The sequence below is a fragment of the Trichoplax adhaerens genome, genomic scaffold, assembly GCF_000150275.1.
Source record: "Trichoplax adhaerens TRIADscaffold_14 genomic scaffold, whole genome shotgun sequence".
NCBI classification, from domain to species: domain Eukaryota; kingdom Metazoa; phylum Placozoa; class Uniplacotomia; order Trichoplacea; family Trichoplacidae; genus Trichoplax; species Trichoplax adhaerens.
Window position 1 is genome coordinate 1,343,600 of NW_002060956.1, and position 20,826 is coordinate 1,364,425.

The 20,826-nt window shown below is 35.2% G+C and overlaps 1 protein-coding gene across 1 annotated transcript; it reads right to left on the minus strand.

Annotated features, from left to right (window-relative positions):
- Positions 1-11,763: 11,763 nt before the first annotated feature.
- On the minus strand, positions 11,764-19,771 carry TRIADDRAFT_60265 (uncharacterized protein; the record flags this gene model as incomplete). The annotated part of the gene is made up of 27 exons (XM_002116269.1): positions 11,764-11,922; positions 12,028-12,336; positions 12,460-12,590; positions 12,711-12,852; positions 13,015-13,089; positions 13,177-13,238; positions 13,326-13,389; positions 13,487-13,534; positions 13,649-13,759; positions 13,850-13,946; positions 14,045-14,181; positions 14,271-14,357; positions 14,524-14,667; positions 14,807-14,915; positions 14,993-15,172; positions 15,287-15,367; positions 15,452-15,521; positions 15,616-15,667; positions 15,754-15,798; positions 15,882-16,014; positions 16,131-16,231; positions 16,333-16,418; positions 16,508-16,809; positions 16,929-17,100; positions 17,352-17,496; positions 18,016-18,195; positions 19,652-19,771. The coding sequence occupies 27 exons, from the start codon at positions 19,769-19,771 to the stop codon at positions 11,764-11,766; spliced, it is 3,342 nt and encodes a 1,113-aa protein (XP_002116305.1).
- Between the last annotated feature and the right edge of the window lie 1,055 nt (positions 19,772-20,826).

The window sequence follows — 20,826 nt, forward strand, 5'->3', positions numbered from 1 at the left end:
CTCTTGAATTAAATGATGTAATGTACTGTACTGTACAGTATAGTACTGTAAAATGGAATGGCACAGTTGGCTCCAGTCTAGTCTCAGCTTCATGCAAAGCACAGCTAAAAATACTGAAAATACTACACTACAGTACAGTACAGTACAGTACTGTACTGTACTGTACTGTACTGTACACTGTACTGTACACTGTACAGTGCATCACCGTACCGTAGCTTGAAGCGCGTCCTTTTTTTCTTGACATCTTTTTTACTGTTTTAGCTGTTGTACAGTAAAGCATTATTATTATTTTTTTTTTTACCTCTATGACCTCTACAGTACTGTACTGTACAGTGTACAGTACTTGCACTTGCAGTCTCCATCCCTCTCCGGCTCTCCCGCTCTTCTCTTTCTTTACTACAGTACAGTATCTACAGACGACTACAGTACTGTGTTTCTTTGCCTTCGTACTATACAGTACAGTACGGTACAGTACAGAACGTGCTATTTTCCGTCACCGTTTGAGCCTTCTACAGTGTACAGTACAATACAGCATGAAAAACCAGTCAGATTTTTACTGTAAAAGTGTAGTGTACAGTACACTGTACAGTACAAGACATACTGTACAGTGTACAGTACAGTACAGTACTGTACAGTACTGTACAGAATCTTCCAGTGCTCACGACTGTAGCCTACAGTACATACTGTACAGTACACTGTTCAGTACAGTACTGGGCTGTTAGGTGCAGCAGAAAGGTAGGGGCAGTCGTACTGTAGATTACAGTACTAATACTGTAAAAGAAAGAAGTTCGACAGGAAACGCACACTGTGGACAGTAGTCAAGTATCAATAGGTTTTTATACCACTGATCATTGCGTGATAGTGGTATACAGTGCAAACTACAGCGCTAGCAGTGAATTAATAACACCAAAGTGTACTCATCTAATTTCTCTTTCAGACTAGTGCCACACTATTTGCATCTCGAGTGACATTTGTAGGCAAATTTTTGTTCAAGGCTATGGAGAAACGTATTGAATTAGAGAGAGGAAAAAATGATCCTGCCAAGGTAATGATTGCAGTATTTTGACATCTATTTAAAATGTTAATATACTTTGTGCTGAAAAAGTTCTGCACAAGATCGTAGAGCAATGTTTTAATTCCAGCGCGCAATTTTTACACACATTCATGGTATTACTGGTAGACTCACAGTGATGACTGTATGGCGCATTTCGGACTCACAGTCAACCCATACTGCACGCTATTGACATCGTCTACTGTACCGTATACTTGAGCGCATTTGTAAGACTTGTTTTTACTTCATTTCAATGTGTTACAGTACGCATACGCTGCTACTGTATTGTAGTATACAGTATGTGGTACTGTACTCATTGCTGTTGTAGCAGTTTCTAGCAAGAGCAGCCATCAATGTCCTTTGTGTAGTGTCAATGAAGTAAGCTGACAGTGTAAGCATACTACACTATTGCAGTGTTTGATGCAGAAGAGTAGCTTTCAGTAGGCACGTTTTTATCTTGCAAATAGACTAGCAAGCTATTCAATGATGGAGACGTAAACTCGCGCGCAGATGACCACGTTTTACACGCTCGTACTAGTAGTAGTTGACATCGATGCCTTGATAGTACGTTGTCCTAATACCCATAGAAGACGATTCAATGGCAGTGTACAACTGTGTTGCAGTGCGTTACGCCGATGCAGAATTATTCCTAGTCATCAAAGTGCTTCATAAAAAACCAGCGTAATTTGTGTAGACAATTTGAACTTCGTTGACCCTCTTGACGGTAAAGAGTTGATATTGTCTTACTATCACTGTTACTCTACTCAGCACAGTATGGAAATGACCGATTTGCTTCATTGAACGCACACATATAGTAGGTGCAAATACTATGCATTGATGATACTGTATCATGGCGAGTTTCACCACTTGTAAGCGACAGCTTCTACTACTGTTATGATATCATGGTCTTGTCTCTGCATTTTTTTTATTTCCTTTACCTCTATAGTCTTGACTCTTAGCACTAACATATAGATGCATAATTAATCTCTACGATTCTGTACTATCTGTAAATACTTTGACACTTGAGTGACACTTAACACTCTTTTGTTGCTCGATATTCACGTTCAACAACCAACGTAAGACGTCTACGAATAACTTTAGTATTGATATTTTTTATCCAGCAATGATGAGCGATGATACACAGAACGGATCACTTCATTTTTCGTTATGATGTCATTGCGAATGTTGCAAAAGATTGAGCTAAACCTTCCAATTTAGCACTGAAACGTTCTGCTAACTTTGCAGTACAATCTTGTGGTTCAAACTTCTGGATCGGTACTTACGGTATACTAGCGAATAGATCCTATCATGATAAAAAAGAGTAGTTGACAAACGGCTAATTAAATGGAAGGCATAAATTCACAGCTATTCACCACTGTAATGTAGCATGTTTTCGTCGATGAAGATGTGTTTCATAGTTCGAGCGCCTATTTCATCCTCATTGAAATTCAATTCAATATTGCCTAGTTGATAACTCACAATTACCTATATTGCTGTAAGCATCGGTATCTTAAACCATGCACTGGCACGGTGGTACTAAGAGTTTCTTGCTATGTTAGCTTGTGAAGCTCAAACTCTGCGACTAAGTTTTCAAAGAGGATTATCGAAAGCTACAAGCGGTAGTCATTTTAGTCATGATTTAGTGGTTGAGTATGCTCATTTATTTGAAGCTACAATTTCCATGGCTTTTCAGGACTGTACTGAAACTGCCTTGAAAACGTTGTTGGTGTAAGGTGACTGTCAACAAGCTACCGTCCGTAAATGCGTGGTATTGTACTGTACACAGTACGGTACAGTACGTACAATCAGTGCCGTGTAGCCAATCATTTTTTCTGTGATGTTCTTTTAGTTTATTAGGTTAAACTCATTACAGTGTTGCACAGTACCGACGACATGCCGTCTTAATGATCATAATTACTTTTTGTCTGACACTGTACTATGCTTGTTCATTCAACGTCAAGAAAAAAAAAATGAGCACGTCTTTTTTTGCAAGAAAAGTCGTCCAACACCAATGGCAAGCTTGTGCTTTTCTTTCATCTCTATGATTCACTGGTCTTCTACTCTGCGTACAGTACGGCAATTGCATGTACGTACTGTACAGTACAGTACATTCATTTCAGGACGCGACCACCGCTGCCAAGGGATGGCTAACAACAAAGACAAGTCCACTGCATGCACGCTCGTACTACTCTTCAGTACAGTATACTGTATGACAATCAAACAAGTACCGTGCAACAGCGTCGTTTATGATCGTTCGATCAGTTTCAGTGTCTGGATCTGGCGTCTCTGATGACCCCCTGCCGCCATGAATACAGTACAGTACTCTACTGTCCCGTACTGTATTGGCAGACAAGCAGGAAAAACTCCATGACTGGACATTGTTACTGTACTGTACCGATGCTCTTGGACTGGATGGACACGATCTTGATAATAACAGTATGTTTCAGACGGCGGGAATCGATGTTACACGTGCACACACTGACATCCAATTACAGTACCAAACAATCCACAGCACTGACAATGCTGTGGTCAGCAGTACAAAAAAGGCAATGGGGGCTACGCGGTGAAAATCCAATCTGATCTACTTGTTTCGATTTTACTATACTGTAGTTACATTCTGGCGTGTAAATGTTCAATTTTTTCTTTTTTAGTATCAATCAGACCTAATACTAACATGATAATACGTCGATATTGCTACTTCAGTACAAGATGGTGGTATTGAGTAATACTATTTACTGTACACCCTTCACAAACCCAATTGTCACCCCTTGAGTACAGTACAAACCAAACTCGCTACAGTACATACTGTCACCCCATGAGTACAGCACTGTACTGTACAGTATACGACGGGTAGTTACGCTATGACAGTATTGTGCTACTGTAGTCAGTCATTGGTTACAGCCCACAGTACTGTGCATAGTACTATGGTCAATTCAAACTAACCGACCAATACAAAATCAATCACCACTCGATGGCATTAACACACACAGACCGATATGGTAGACAAATGTTCAGATAGTTTGATTGATAGGTGTGGTGATCAAATTATATTATATACTGTATTACTAGTTCTGTATTCTATTTTACCCTATAGGAAAGGAGAGGCTTCTACAAGTTCTACTACCATCATAATCCAATTAGATTACAATACGTATCACTACGAGAAATGATGATGACAATTAGAATTGAGTATTACCCAAACTTGTATTATTCTTGAACTACTACAGTAATGTATCATGTACATTACGGTCGAAGTTGAATTGCGTGTACACATGGTCCAAGCGAATGCAGTAGAATATGCATGATGCAAAGGCATGGTACTAAACGTACTTTTAAAAACTACATCTACTTTAGTGAGCCACTACTTTCGCCATGTTGCTGATAAATTCCCTTGAAGAGTGTAAATTTCAATTGTAAATGAGGTCAAAAGTACAGTACAATGTGCACCGTCGGTACCGAAATCTACTTAAGATAAAATTAATCCATAAAACACTTTTCACCCAGTATATCATCATGCAAGCTGCGAATTGAGATACAATATGCAAATAGTAAAGATGAACATTGCTACTGTAGTAATTTGGATTATAGAGATTGAAAATGGAAGTGATATGCATAGATATCTCATGCGCAAAGCAGAAAGCAGAGCTAAAATATCTGCTTAACCAATTCCAAGTTCAAGCTATACCTAGACTAAGTTTTAGCAAAGTTGGAGCGCAATTCATTAGATCTATTTTTATTTCTATTCTGTATTACCGGAGTATCCTCATCAGTTGTACAGTACTGACAACTGGTGAACTTAATTGTTTTCATGCATATTGTTTGATGCCTAATTTCTATTTTATTATATCCATATTGCAGATTAAGAAACTGTTTCTAGATAACAGCCAAAGCACTACAAGTATCGCTGGACTACTCGACGAATTTGTTAATCTTACAGTCTTGTCGATGAATAACGTTGGTTTGACTAGTTTGAAAGGTTTCCCCCGCTTACCAAATTTAGTAAAGGTAAACTCATTTTACAAATGATTCCACTAACTGAAGTACATCGGTGATCCCTTATTTAATACACTACTTCTTGAGGATCTTCAATTTTTCAACCCCTGGCCATGGGCTCAGCTGTACTTAATCATATATTAATTGAGTTAGGATAAACACAGTACCATGTGAAAATTCTAGCTCAGATTCTACATTATTTGCCTTAACATGGAATAAGTTGCATACAGATTAGAAATCCTCGGAGAGAGTCAGTATTACTAACTGCAGAATTGATTCTACTTGTATTAGCGATAGAATCCAATGAATACTATTATTCTAACTGATCAACTTTATGCTTCGATGCAATTTTCATACAACAATAGTACTACAAATACGTAACATGCCTTATAGACTATTCCTTATAATCATTGTTATTGCCATTATGCCCATGTTGGTTAAATGTATTTTAATAGTAGTACATCTTGCATTAATAGTCTAGCAGTCAATAGAAGCTAAGGACTATCGAGTATATTTTACAATTTGTATTAGCTACTGTGGCAACAATGCATACTATATCTATGTTGTATAAAATTAATTATTGCTTTGTTTATTCTATAGCTCAAATTAAGTGACAATAGGATCTCATCTGGTCTGGAGATTTTGCTCGGTTGCCCGAATCTAGTCCATTTAGATTTAAGTGGTAATCGCATAACGGAATTGAGCGACATGGAACCTTTGGTAAGTTTGTAAGATAAAAGTTAATCATCCGTGTCGTATGGCGTCATCTCAACGTCTGCTAACATGCTATGTTTGATTCTGTACTGGCATTTTCTTTACATCAGTACCGATATATACCTTACATGCTGTAGTCATTAGACGAGTTTATGCATTTAAAATATTTTAATTGAGGAATTATTTTCACCTTATCTAGCAAAATTTAACTAATTTGAAGAATTTGGATCTATACAACTGTGATGTCACTGCTGCTGATGGATATCGGGAAAAAGTGTTTGATATGCTACAAAACTTGGAAGTCTTAGATGGTTACAATAAGTTAGTTTGTTTGATATTTCATTTGTGTGAAATTCTTGTTAACTATGAAATTAGAGTATGGTAGGTTTAAAATAATTATATAATAACTTTTACCCGTCTTTAGGGATGGAGAAGATGTTGATTTGTCAGAAGATGAAGACGATGACGATGATGAGGATTATGATGATGAAGATGAAGATGACGATGTTGTACGTGGTGAAGATGACGACGGGAGAGACGATGACGAAGATGATGATGAACAGTTCGACGAAGGTTTAAGTTTATAAGGCCTAAGAATACTGCTAATTTACATTGAATTAATCCATTTTAATTGCTTTGTACGTAGATATTGATGATAGTGATCAATCAGAAGATTCTCATGAAGGAGTAGGTGAAGACGTAGATGAAGATGATGATGATGATGATGATGATGATGATGATGAAGAAGGAGTGAAGAAGATGACGATGAAGACAATAAAGTTGGTTTGAATTATCTGGGGCAAGAAATTGGTGTAAGATTAATCAATATTTGAAAATGCTCTCATTTTGATGCCGTTATGTATTATGATGTACATTATATGATAGGATGAAGAGTCAGATGGCGGCTCATATGAAGCCGATGAGGTTGCTGATGAAGATGAGGAAGAATTCAGTGATGAGGATGATGATTATCGCGGCGATAAAAGAAAGCGCGATGTTGCAGATGTAGGCGATAAAGAGGATTACGAAGATTAGGAAACTTACATCAAGATGTAATTAGTAAAGTCGATTTTATGATAAGTAGTGTTAATTGGGAAGAGTTAATGGTAATATGGTAATCAAAATATCTCTTTGCTCTTTTATGAAATGCAAAATTCTTAGTCATCCTTATCACATGATACAATTTTCAGTATTGCAGTAAACTAATAAAATTTCATATCGTATGGCCCTATTGCTATAGTACCTTCCCTTTGCATTGTAATATAGATTACTACTGGCGATTTATGACTTTCTTTGTCCTGTTACTTTCACTCGTAACTACCTGCAAGCTTAAAGACGTTGAAAGTGCGGCTCAACATTAACTGTGCTCTTGTTGTAGTACAAGACTAGAATTGTAGACATGAATTAAAATTTGAATGCTTGTTTGTAAGTAATGTAATCCTGTTAGTAGTTAATTGATACTGCTTCTTTTTCTAGTTTTGTGGTGCAGTACTGTCTGTTGAGAGTGATGCAATATCGTATTCCTTTACAAATCAATCTGTAAGACTTTCCATTCCAGGAGATCTTTAACTTGCAGTCAAGTGATGCGCAATGTTATAGTTAGCAGCTTGAACTGTCAAAACGTGTGATCGTCCTTAATTGGATGCTGATTGTAAAAAGAATTGCTGTAGCAGTACTAAAATACGCCTTCACTAATTATAATACTGTGTCGTACTGCTATTGTCATTTCTTAAGGGCACATTAAAACTTCGGACGTTTTATTTGTCTTCGATTGTAAGTCACCTACGCTTGCGAGTTTCGATATATCATTAATCTGCATATATATATATACTTACAGTATATATGTACTCCTAGCGGGTGAATGGGTACAATTACCTTAGATACTGAGATCTAACAGAACGACAGCTATGATATCCTGTTAGCTATAGTCGACGTCGGGCTGTTAAGTGACTAACCTAAGCATTGTATGTAATAGTTCGTATACTGTACATGCACGTGTGTATTTTTTACATACTGTACTTTCTAAAGATTTCCCTCTGGAATTGACTGGTATCTGCATTGGCTAGTTACAGAAGTTCGGTTCGAATCCAGATGATCAATCAGACATTAGAATGTGTATTACTGCAGTTGCAAAGATAGATCGTAGATATTGTAAATTTATTCGGTGCTAGTAACCTGAGATCATTTAGTACGAAATTGCGTATACGTATGCCATACAATACGGAACGGTGCCGTGTAATATGAGATTAATATACATCGATATCAGATGTGCATTAAAGAAATACAGTAAATACGCAATATCGACAACCTTATAGACCAATCAGTAAATGATCATGTACTGTATAGTATATAAACAAGCGCAAGCCTAGTCCACTTTGTTCCATACTTCTGACATGAGTGACTGATAATCTAAATCACGAAATTAAAGACATTAGCACTCATTATTTCCTCCAGATCTGACAATTATAATTAAGTAACAATGTTAAAGTTATGGCGTATTCGGCTAAGCACTAAACTTGATGCATCAGATTTAGATATATGTTCTGATCATAGAAAAGTATATTCATCCAGCAGTTGGATAGTGCACATCACCTGCATCGCAAGGTACAGGATTTTAACGTAATTATTGCCAAAACATACAAAGTTGTTGGAAATTAACTATAACAACTATCTATTGACAAAATGTCTTCGTATAGCCGAACAGATTCCTCAATCAGTAAGTCAATCTAGTTCTTTCACTATCATAGAATATATTTACAAATGCAGTCGTAATTTAATAATTATTTTTAATTAGTGTAGCTACCGTTTAGGCTCTTACAGTTATAGTGTACTGTAGTTAATAATGTACTAGTACTGTAGATAAATAGTGTTGTTGCTCTACGATAATTTTTGTCTTGTGTCAGTTTAGTAATACTATTCATGTAGATTCCACCATATATATAGAATAAATATCCTCATCTCTCGTACCTTTAATTGTAACGCGGCATACATCTAAGCCAAGAAAGGGCGCAATCGCCTTGATGGATACCTAGCAATTTCAGAATGTAATAGTAGATATGTTCAAGTTATAATCCTTTCCTGATAATAACTACGCTCAATTAATTAAAGGGAAGTTACAAAAATAGCGCTATTTTATTAATTTCCCTGTAACCAAATGTATACACATTGCTACTGATACGTTACATAGCTACTAGTATTAAAAATTTTATCAAAAATGTTATGCTGGTGGTGTCAGATACTATCTAGAGCATAAAATGTATTATATCACATTTCTGCAATCATATCCAAATTATGCATCATTCACCGTTCAGTTCATAAATTTATGTCCCAAACTGTTGTTGGTGTATGATTATATCTACATTTGTAATCTACTATCAATAAAAAGTACTTACCACACTATCAGTTGCGAAGCAATTACAAATCTATCCCCAAAAAGTGGTGGCTTAAGTCACCATAGCTTTCAGCCGTCACTGTCATCCAAAATATGAAATAACGACAGTAAGACCTGTAGTGGGCCTACATAATGCAATGGTAAAACAAGAATTTCAGATGCAAATAGTCAAGATAATACTGAAACACAACTTTTTCCTGTCAGTAAACTGATGCAGTTTGTCTCTAGACTGTCATACCAATTATTTATTTCATTAATTTATTATTAGGTGGAGTAATTTACATCGAAAATGCACAGCTTCCGATGCTATACGCGTATTAACGACAGTCAGCGTTAAAAATTTTCTTTTTAAGTGAACTACAGATCAGTTACATTCGTTGGTCGATTTTCTGTTGTTAGAGTTGGAACGCCGCTCGAGCCATAACAGTAACTTCAAAAATTTAAGCAACCTACTCGTTTTATATAATTTGTAATATCCTCAGCATTCATTTAATGCAGAGTACAGTACAGTATGTAGCTGTATTGCTCGATAAGAGTTTCAGTTCTACAATTAAAGCATCCATTCAGATTCAATTTTTGATTAATTGGAATCATGTTATTTTCATAACCCAGTGCGTATCATCATAATGGTGCTTTGGATAGAACGTTAAACCTTTACTGGACTCGAACTTTTTCAGTCAGTCAATCTAAAGAAATTTTGACCTTTAAGCTAGAAAATATAACTTAATTTTAGTGCAATAATGCCTTGCCACGGTTGTACTAATGTAACAATTACTGGGGCTTACTACATCTCTCATATCATATTATAAACGAACTCTACAGAGTTTATCAATATCATGCATCAGCGTCTCTCAACGTAAATTAATTAATTGAAGAAAGTTTCTATCAACCCATAATCCTACATAACTAGTGTATATAGATGTACGAGTATTGTTTGTCTGTGAGTAAAGGAGAATATTCGCAATATGAAATTTTATCATGAATAAAATTGGGAAAATGGGTAAGTTTTAGTTCGAAAAACGGTACCGTCTTGATCACTTTTATCGACTGATCTATTCGCATATAGTAAAACTGTATTGCCAGCCTGACGTATTTGATTTATAGTGCAAGAAATTGAGAAAGATCAATACAATAAAGAGATAGAGATTGTCTTTACTGTCTTTACGACGAAACTCTGTAGCTAAAAATGTAAGTAACATTGCCAATAATGACCTAACAAGTCAAGAATCCCTTTGAACTCATCATGATGACTTTTGCAATTGAAACTAGTCAAAAATTACAAACTAATGGCTAAAGCAAGCAACATACAGCTTAAAATACTACATAACATGTCATTGAAAGAATACCTCATGAATGCCCACTGAGGATTGCTATGGATGATCCAGTCAACATAACGATAACGCTACGATGCCAAGATGATGATCCTGGAAGCTGTTGGTGCAGGCGCCATTTCTTCGCCAGCTTAAGCATGATGCTGCTCAATACTGTAGGCTTGGAAATGCGGGATTAGAGTTTAAGCCTTGGTATAGAGTACTGCAGGGCCTGACCTTGATGGCGTACGGTAATGTTCTACTGTACGGTACACGGCATATGGTATAGCGTTTAGTAAGATGGTTAGCGCAGTTGCTTCCTTCTCATACTATAGCATTGTTGCGAAACTATAACTTGAATATTACCTATATTTAGCGGTAATATATATGCATATAGAGAGAGAGAAGGTAAAAGATTGACAAAATGATCCCAAAATTACTAATTAAAACAACATTATACTGTAGAACTAATTTGTAATAATTTTAATAATTAATCAGTTAAAGGACATTACTGAGTGTCTTTGTGAATAACCTACTTAAAATAAAGGAGGCAATCAAGTAAATATCATTAAAGTGTGTACATTATATAGGACTGAATATGACAACGCCTATGGTAGCATCTCCCGATCCGATTGCTATAAAACTGAGTTTACGATCTAGATTTCAAATCACGTACTAAGTTCGAGTATTGTACACCCATAATAAGGTATTCCTTTATAAAAAAAGTTCTAGGTTGGCAGTTCTAATTTAGCCAGTGAACTCTACCTCATAGATCATGCTGTTGTAAATTTAAAATCTAAATACGTATCGCAATTGGCAACAACTCAAGACAAATTACAAATGTGTGCTTTGATTATGTTAATTTTAATCTGGACATTAATATCGAATTATTTTATTTTATATTATTCTATAAGAGTGAAACAAATACGTCGCTGATCGTGCTACATAAGTATAATTACATACCAAATTTTAAAAAATGTCAATGTTAATTACTTAATTAGAATTGCATTGTACAGTTCAATATTGTCCAAGACGGATTTTGTCGTTCAGATTTCTTTCTTCTATTTTTAGAAGCTAAAACTTACTATCTACCTTGTAAATGATCATCGGTGCCAAATTATTATAATAATTTTCAAATCATTTAAAAGTAGTCTAAATATCTAGTAAATTAATGCGCAAATTTTTAATACGTACTATTGTGTAGCATAAATCTACTTGGAACGATACGTTCTATCTGTTAACCAACTATGGATAAAAGTTTTCACTATATACGTACTGATAAAATTGAAACAAATGCAAACATTTTATCCGCTAAATTTGACTTTATAAGTATATAATTCCATAGGTTGCAAGGTTAAATCTATCGACTCTTCGCCTCCTCGTTCGTTTCCGTCATGCATCATTGTTAATGATGTTTCCTTAAAATTACGTACACCAAGATTCCATAGACTTTTGAATTCGATCTACGAATTATTAAGTCAAAAAGTGAGTATAACTGCTCAACACAAGAATAGTGATCGTAGCTTGAAAAGAAGAACCAATCGTTTCCTGATGCTTTTAGTACTAACCTTACTTCCTAGTGGGAAACAAAGCAAAGGTGTCATACCGTATCCACAATCATATCCATATCGATGTAATACTACAGCTGTTTCGTCAGTAGGTTTAGAATCTCCCTCTCCTTGTACGGTTCTCGCTGTCACTAAGTGCAAATCGCATGGGAAACTTCCGGATTTCAACGGTGAGTACTGTTTAAGTAAGCTATCAGGAATTACTTCAGAAGTTCCAAACATGATGTTAATAGGATGATTGACAGTCTGAGAAACAGCATGACCAACCAAAGAAGGATATGCAATTGGGATCTTAGACTTGACCATAGTCTTGATTAATTAATTGCAATTTATAAAATGGATATTAATGAAACCACACCGGGTAAGCCGTAAAATTCGATTTACACGTTATTAAGCATAGCAATGATTAATTTGATTCAATGTACGAATTACCTGTTTTTTAGTCAAATTTTCTAGTAATAGTGCAAAGTGATAAGGAGTCTGCTTGTTATCGCGAACTCCTTGCCCTAAGCCACGATTGTCATCTTGACCTAACCTACGATCCAACATAACTTCAAATTCACCTGTAAAGATTCCATCAGTAAACCTTTTAGACAAACTAAGTAAACAGGACGAATACTTTAATTTGTTTTTATATATTAAATATCATGCAGCGAGTTCATATAGAGCATGATAAAACTGACCCTGTTTTAAACTGGCGACACCACATGCTTGCATAGTATGTAGAGTCATCCTAAGTTTAGGATCTTGAAGAAAAGCCATACTCGGCATTGGATAATAATTAGCTTGTAAAGGAATTTTATCAAGAGTGCGACGACGTTGCATCTAATGAATAAATTAATTAATGCTGTCTGTAAACTTATGACATTTACTTCGATATGTTATCAATCGCTACAAATAATGATTTACAATAAAAACCTAACTTCACATTTCATCAGTATTCTAATGGAATGAAAAGATAATATGTAAGATGTAAGGGTGAAGTACCTGGAATCCGTTTAGATCGGTAAAGTATTCTCTGTTTGTATTACGTATGTTGGTAGATATCCGCATAATTAATTCCTAGTAGGAAAATATTAAATGCAGTAATTGAATTTTAAACAGTTTAGTATTGACTGTCAATACCGTATTATCAATTTCAATGCATACCCGATTACTAGTGTCCCTGATATCCACAAGATTATGAATGTGTAAGCTTCTACTGTCGATTCCTTTTATTTAATTAACAAACCAAAAGTTTATCTTGGTATTAGCAAAAAATCTTTCATAGATACCGTAGCTAGAATATCCTGAATTACCATTCGTATTGGCTAGCTTTATATTATGATAAACATTTGGGTAAAAAGCTTGTATTTCATCCCGCTAGACAAAAAAAGTATTAAAATAGTTAATATACGTAGTAATGTTAGCTCTATAAAGAAGATATATATATATTTTGCAATAGTAATAGATATTTTACCAAAATGCCAGAAATATGGCGGAAAAATGGTTTTTGAATAAGCACTTCCTAATTGATTAAATGGATTACCCAAGGAATGAATTATACAGCTGTTGATAGAATTCTCGATAAAAGTAATATTAAAATAAAATTAAGGTAATTAGGTTTATTTTCCATATTAACCTTTGCTGTCCCACTTGGTAGAAATAGATAAGCACCGCTTGAAACGGTCATATACTGGAGGAATCGTAGCTCAGCAGTTCGTTTAATTCCTGTTGATTTATCTGCTATGTTCTAATGATTAAAATAGATGATACTTTATCATGCTTTTAATGATTAAGCAAGTGAATCTTATACTCTAAAATCTATTGCATGTCGCTATACCTGCAGTAAGCCAGTGCATCTGTCAAAATCGGCTACTATAAATTGATTTTCCATGGTTATATATTGCTTCCCACAATCAGCGTTCCGAACATCAAAGCTAATAAAGATTAAATATAGTACCTATCTGTATCTACAGCTGCATTTGTGAGTCTTATGTTAATGCAAAGATTTTATAGTCACTGTGTTATTGATTACCCTTTTACTAAGTCATTTTTAACTTTATGATGGTAAATAGAGGTTTTCGAAGGTTTACAACCATCTGATGAACCATCTGTTTTTTGTATAGTAACTCTGCTAAAGCCTAGGCCTAGAACTTCAATTGGAAATAGTACCTATAGCCAACGATTATACATTACTAAAGATTAACACCAGATTATATCAGTTTATTCAAGGAAAACTATTCAATAAAGTCCCACAGTACCTCAAACTTGTTATCACGAGGAGAATTTTTATTTTTCCATTGAAGGTTAACTTGACACTTAATGCTATTACCATCTGCATCAAGTACCTATCAATAATGTTAAAATGCAAGAGAAAATAGTAAGACGTTATACTGTACCGTCTTAAATGGCAAAGTAACGTATATACTTGGTATAATGCGAGATCCGAAGAAACCGATTTTATCGTAGTCATAATCGGATAAACAGGATCCTATTATAACATCACCGAAATACCTTAACATTTGGTACGGATACGTGTACCGAAACCAGCTCTTTACGCTTCTGGGCGAGTGAATTGTAAAACACTACAACCCGAGTATTGCTTATACTTAGTAAACGCTTTTCGGGCAAGGAATCGTGAGAAGCTCTTGATTCATCCTATCAGCATTAATCAATTAAAAGTTAATGTAGATACACGTAGACCTGGCAGAATCCCATACACCAAGCCAATTTATCTCTTACTCCATTATCTCAATTTATAAAGAATAATGCTATTAGAGTATACGCAAATTTTTACCATATCGAAACGTATTTCGTCCGAAGAATAGGATTCTTTGTGCTTAAGCATCAACAGTTTAGCAGCGCTAGCTATTACATTTTGCATGTTACCAACTGATTGTACCAACCTGGAAGTTATCGGATATAATATAGGTAGTAAATATTAACTGAATTCAAATAGTCTAATATTCGTAAATTAAGGTACCTGTTGCCATAATCAACAACAACATGATCTTTCGCTGTTCCTGTAATCCCGTCATGGTGTTGGAAAAGACCTAGATTCCTTCGACTTTTTACCAGTAAATTAAATTGATTAGTAGCAAATTTTGCAATCTTTTCTTGATTTGCTATTCTCGATGCAATACTGTAAGCAATTTCCGCGGCCCTAAAAGAACACATAAAAATAAATTTTAATTAATGATATTGTGTAAAGGCAACACCACACTATTTCAGCTATATATCACTAGTCTGCAAAGTAATTTCGCCGAGGATTACTCACCGATGTTTTGTCTCGAGCACTCGATCTAAGTTCTTATAAAACGGACGAGATGTATAGTATCCGCTCCAATAGTGCTCATCACTATGATTTTTAAAATGTTTAATAAGATACAAATCTATCAATATTTCGGTGAGAGTAAGCTTTTTCAATTTCGTATCAACTAACCGATCAGCATATGTCATAAAGTCGCCACCAAGCTTGGGATATCCTTTCGGAGAGCCGTCGTCGTTTTTGCCTACGTAAAGAAATTTCATCTATTTTAAGGCTAGCCATTTAAGTCACGTAAGACTCAATTACAGTGTTTTACAATATTGTAAATACTATCTTACCCGTTGTTTTTAGCAGCGCATTAAAGTAATCGGATAATGTTCCAAACTGAATCTATATAAGAAAGCAACAAGGATGCTAAGAATAGATATAAACGTTCCAGTATCAAGGTTACTTAATGAATTGGTGCATACACATACCTTGACCTTTAATTCTGGTTTAGAGTTTAAATACTGGAATAATTTCTAAGATAAAAAGTTCGGTACTGTTACTAACACACGAGGGAATTTAATTGAAACTGGCCATTTATCTTAAAATTTAAACGCACTTCATAATTTGTAAACTGTCGAACTGGTTCCTGTGGGTCAGCGTATCTAAAATCATCTCCAAGTGGGGCGAGAACTACGTTCGAGCGGTATAATCGTGACTTCTTTCGATATTGTTCCAGTAGCATCATTGCTCTACACAATACGATGATTCAGCAATACGCGTAGATATAATTAGTTAAAAAAATTAACAGTAATACACGTATTTTATTTCAAATAGTAATTTATATGCAATAGCGGTAGTAGACTACCTTTGCTGAACATTTCTAGGACTTATAGGTTGTGGTGGAATATTCCAGGGACACCAAATGCCTCCTCCTGGTAATCGTTGGAAATCGAACTGACAACAAACCTATCGACATTACAAATAGTAAATCAAATTTTAGAAAAATGTTAAGTAGTACGTACTGTAGAATCATTATTAATATCTTGCAGAGTGGAGTATGAACTAACCGCTGGGTCTGGGCCGCAAGTATGCGGTATGTCATAGCTATAGAACGGCATAACATGGCAAAGAATATCGGTATCGGTTCCATGATCTAACAGTTAACAAAATTAAACAAATAAAAATAAGGATCTGAAAGGGCGGTGTTGTTAATTGTAAAATTGATCAAGTTATTCAACTTACCCCAGTTTTGGCGCCACATAAATTCTAACTGTTTCTTTTGCGCTAAATATTTCTTAACAGAGTAGTGAACACGCTGAATTAACATTGCATCCATTCCCATCCGTTTCAATAAATAAGCCATGGTTGGCGTATATCCAAAGGGATCAATTGACCAGCTAACGCGAGGTTTGATACCAATATTAAGCCGTACCCATTCATGACCTTCAATCATTTGATCGATCATTGCATAATAGTTGGTATTTGCTTCATCGTTCATGACCCATCCTCCAGTAACAATTTCCAATTGTCCATTTTTTACTAACCTTGTATCCGTTAAAATAAAATATGGAAACGACAGAGTGTCAACTATATTTATAAATGTTCTTGTAACGTTATATAATACAAAAATTAATCATTAAGCGATAAAATAAATGAGCTGTACCTCTTGAAGGATTCTCGTTGACTACTACTAGCATCGTTCCACCATAGCGATAAAAATGATATTTCTGCCCAGATAAACTTTCTATTTGGATTGCCAATTAAATTTGCAACAACATTGCTGATAATGTGTTTAGATTGATCCATATAATATCGTTGGAAGGTCTTGATCCAACCTGTTTCATACAATGGATATGTATTATTTTTAGCCATTGATTCATACATTGAAGATCAAGAGCCTGACCACCGTTCTATTAGATTGCTGCTTTTTGGCCGTACTAGGAACTAAATTGTATTTATCGATTCGGAAGGTAGATATACTGTACTTGGTAAATTGAAATGAATGTAGTATACTTAAAATTGTTTTTAGTATAGTCATTGAATACTTTCGAGAGGAAAGTGTTGACAAAATGGTATATAATCTTACCTGGATCATTATGAGAATGTGGTACAACAAATACTTGTAGAATTTCGTTATCAAATGCTCCAGATGGAACACTAATATCCCAGCCTTGTTTCCAGGCGCCACCATCTGGATTGTCAAATGGTATGATTTTGTAAATGTCTAGCATCTGTTGAAACGAATCAATGTTGAAACATTAGTATTCTTAAAATACATTGAATGTTAACTTTACATTTGTCTAAAATCGGGTGATTCACAAATAATGATATGCAGATATCAATAACACACCAGGTTAGAAGTACAGAGCTACAATTTAAATAAGTGAATTGTAAGATAATTAATTGCTAATATATTCGTTAGACGTAAGAGCGGAAGTATCAAATATTATTTGCAAAAATAGACATGATAGAATCTAGTACATTCAGTATAATAATCTGGTCTATCTTTTGTACGGATAGAATATAACGTAGAAATTATGTAATTTGTAAATTTTAGTTTATTGTAAAATTCTTATATAGCAAATTATTTTTTTGACCTATGCGACAATTTTGAGTTAGTTATATTTCTCGTATTAACTATCAGCTATTAGCGATGAAGTATGCATATATTAAAAGAGGAATATAGCTACTTTCTAAGATTGCGCAATTAATTTTACATTGGTCATCTAGTTTTTTGATTGCTCTATTACCCTGATATCGGCTGAAAGACCAGCTTCAGACTGTGCAAAACCGCAACCAGTTGAGTCAACCGATACTAATGCTTTAGACTTATAGTTGGTATTGTCTAGTCCAGGCACTAGCGCATTTTGAGTTTTCGTTAATGAACTCTTTAACTGGTCGATCTCTTCATTTAATTTTACGAGCTTTTTCTATACAGCGTGTATGTAAATGGAAAAAGATACAAAACATTAGTAATTGTTACTTCTTAAGTAACTTAATTCATACTTATCAATGTTACATAACCTAATGGACTGTTCTATAATATAAAAATTATGATCGTATACCCTTTGTATAGTGAATTGTTGATGCAATTATATACATACGTTGTAATTTGTCTAGATTATCTTAAAATCGATCATATTACGTCATTTCAGCATTTATCGTGCAAGCTAAAGGTAATTTTTCCGGTTTATCTAGACTTAATATGACATGATAGAATGATGATATAGGCCTATTTTAATCTCCTTTCATCTCTTCCCTTGTATTGAATTAGGCGCCTAGAATTTTGTCTTGATCTCCATTACGATTGCAAATAACTCAATGAAGTTATTAATTATTACAATAGATATCTAAGATATTCTTTAAATAATTATGCATGTACATAATAAGTTGCTAAATTTATACTACGGTAGCAGACCGATCCAATGCCCAATATATCATTTGTAAGCAATAGTTCTATACTGTCTTATTATGATAGCCTGCTGTAATGACAAATTACATTCGGTCACTACAGCACTGCTATGCATTACAGTATTAATTTTAAGCTGTAGCTTTTTCAAAATAACAATTATTAGGTATTATTTTTAGTTCATTTTAAGAGATATTATAATGATTGATGATCGTTAACATAGGATCTTTTAGTAAGAAAATGGCATCAATCTTATACAATGATATATAATAGTTGTGTTACAGCTACGGTTGAGTCAGTATTGATATTTATTGTTTATAGCGCTTGAACCTTTTTCGTAGATTATTAACTATCCAGCAATAATCTTCTAAAATGATCTAGTTCTATTACTACTATGGTTGAATGTATTGATGCAGAATGCTGTTTACTATCAAAAGCCATTTCACTTTTCTCGTTGATAATTCATTTCACTACCATGATAACTTTACCCTTAGCTCTGTAGGCGATATGTATGTTATGTATATATATATATATATGTAAACAATTGGACATTGATAATGCAATTAGGTACCGTAGAATAGGATCGTTTGCAATGTCAAGTTGTAGCAGAAATTACAGTTTCATCTCTACCAGCTAATCGTATATTTCTTAAATCTGGATAGCGTTGCAGCTAAACTGATGACTACTGGATATTCTTCTTTTCTATCTTATCATGCTTACATTGACTTCTACAGACAGCATGTGTAGTTTTGGCAAAAAGACAGCTAAGTTAGTACAAGTTATCCAAATATGGAGAGTAAGATTCGTCAAAATTGATGAATATCGATCGACTCATCTGTCGACACCAACAGTAGCGTATCCATCTATCGTGTATCGATGATGATGATATATTATGCACTAGGTTAGGCATCAAGCGGAAAGAACAAATTACTATCCAGTTCTTGATGTAACGACTGACATCAAAAGCAACACCTTACCTTTGTTTCATCGATCGTGTTGTCAGTGTCGGGCTGAGCCATTTGATCGACAACCATATGCATAGTAAAGAACATGACAAGAAAAACTCCTGCACTAAATAACAAGATTCTCCGTTTCATGATGGACTTGATAATGTACAGCTAATGGACAAATTGAATACGCGTCTGAGATGATCGGTGCAGTTGATGAGGAAATTCAGAAAAGGACTGTCCTTGAAGAGTGGACTTTTCCTCCTATCCTTCAATAACGATCTAATTCAAGATAGGTAGAGAAGTAAATACCAATGGACTAAGCTAGGCGAACTACACTAAGGATTACATGGAATAGAGTCTGCTAATAAAGTCAAAAAACTCGTCCAATGCATTCAAATTCCACCATCTACCCCACTGCTACCAAGGCGATTATCGCAAGGTCAATACGCGAATCGTGGAAGAAAGCAACCTCAGCCCTCAGGTAGGAGGCAGAAGTTGGTAGGTGGTGGGCTGATGTCAGCAGCCGTAAAATATCCAGCCCGTGTACAGTCTGGTCCGGTACGGTTCGGTACAGTACAGTATACAGTACAGTACCGTACTGTACTGTACAGTACAGTACACTCCGTACAGTGATATGTTACAAAAGAACAGGACTGCACTGTACACTGTAAAAATTAGAGGCAAAACTGCAAAGAGCAGACTCAGTTCGATCACTCGTTGACACTGCCTCGATATGGAGACACTCGGTGCGCCAGTCACCTTGCTTACAGGACAATAGAAAGTCAGTAACGGTGTCTAGTTTCTGACCAGTACTGTACCGTACCGTATCGTACCGTACCGTATTGTCATGGTCACATCACCACTTTTGGATGGTCTGGATATTTTGGGTGGCTTGCGTGTGCGTCATTCGTGCACTTACTATACTAAATTAATTAATTTAAGAACTCTATAGACTGTATAGTACGGTGGCTCATTAAGCTGGATTTCAATCGAAATTAATGTGGCTTAATGGAAGCATCAACAGCTTGGAGAAGACTTCCATAAATCTACAAAGCAATGTGAACAAAGTATTGCAGTAATTGCGATCAATCCTAAATGACCTAGTGTAGAATACAGTGTACAAAGACATGAATAACCCCAAAATTGACGGTCTCTAATGTACAATACATAGACTACGACTAGAGCTGTAAAAAACGAGAATC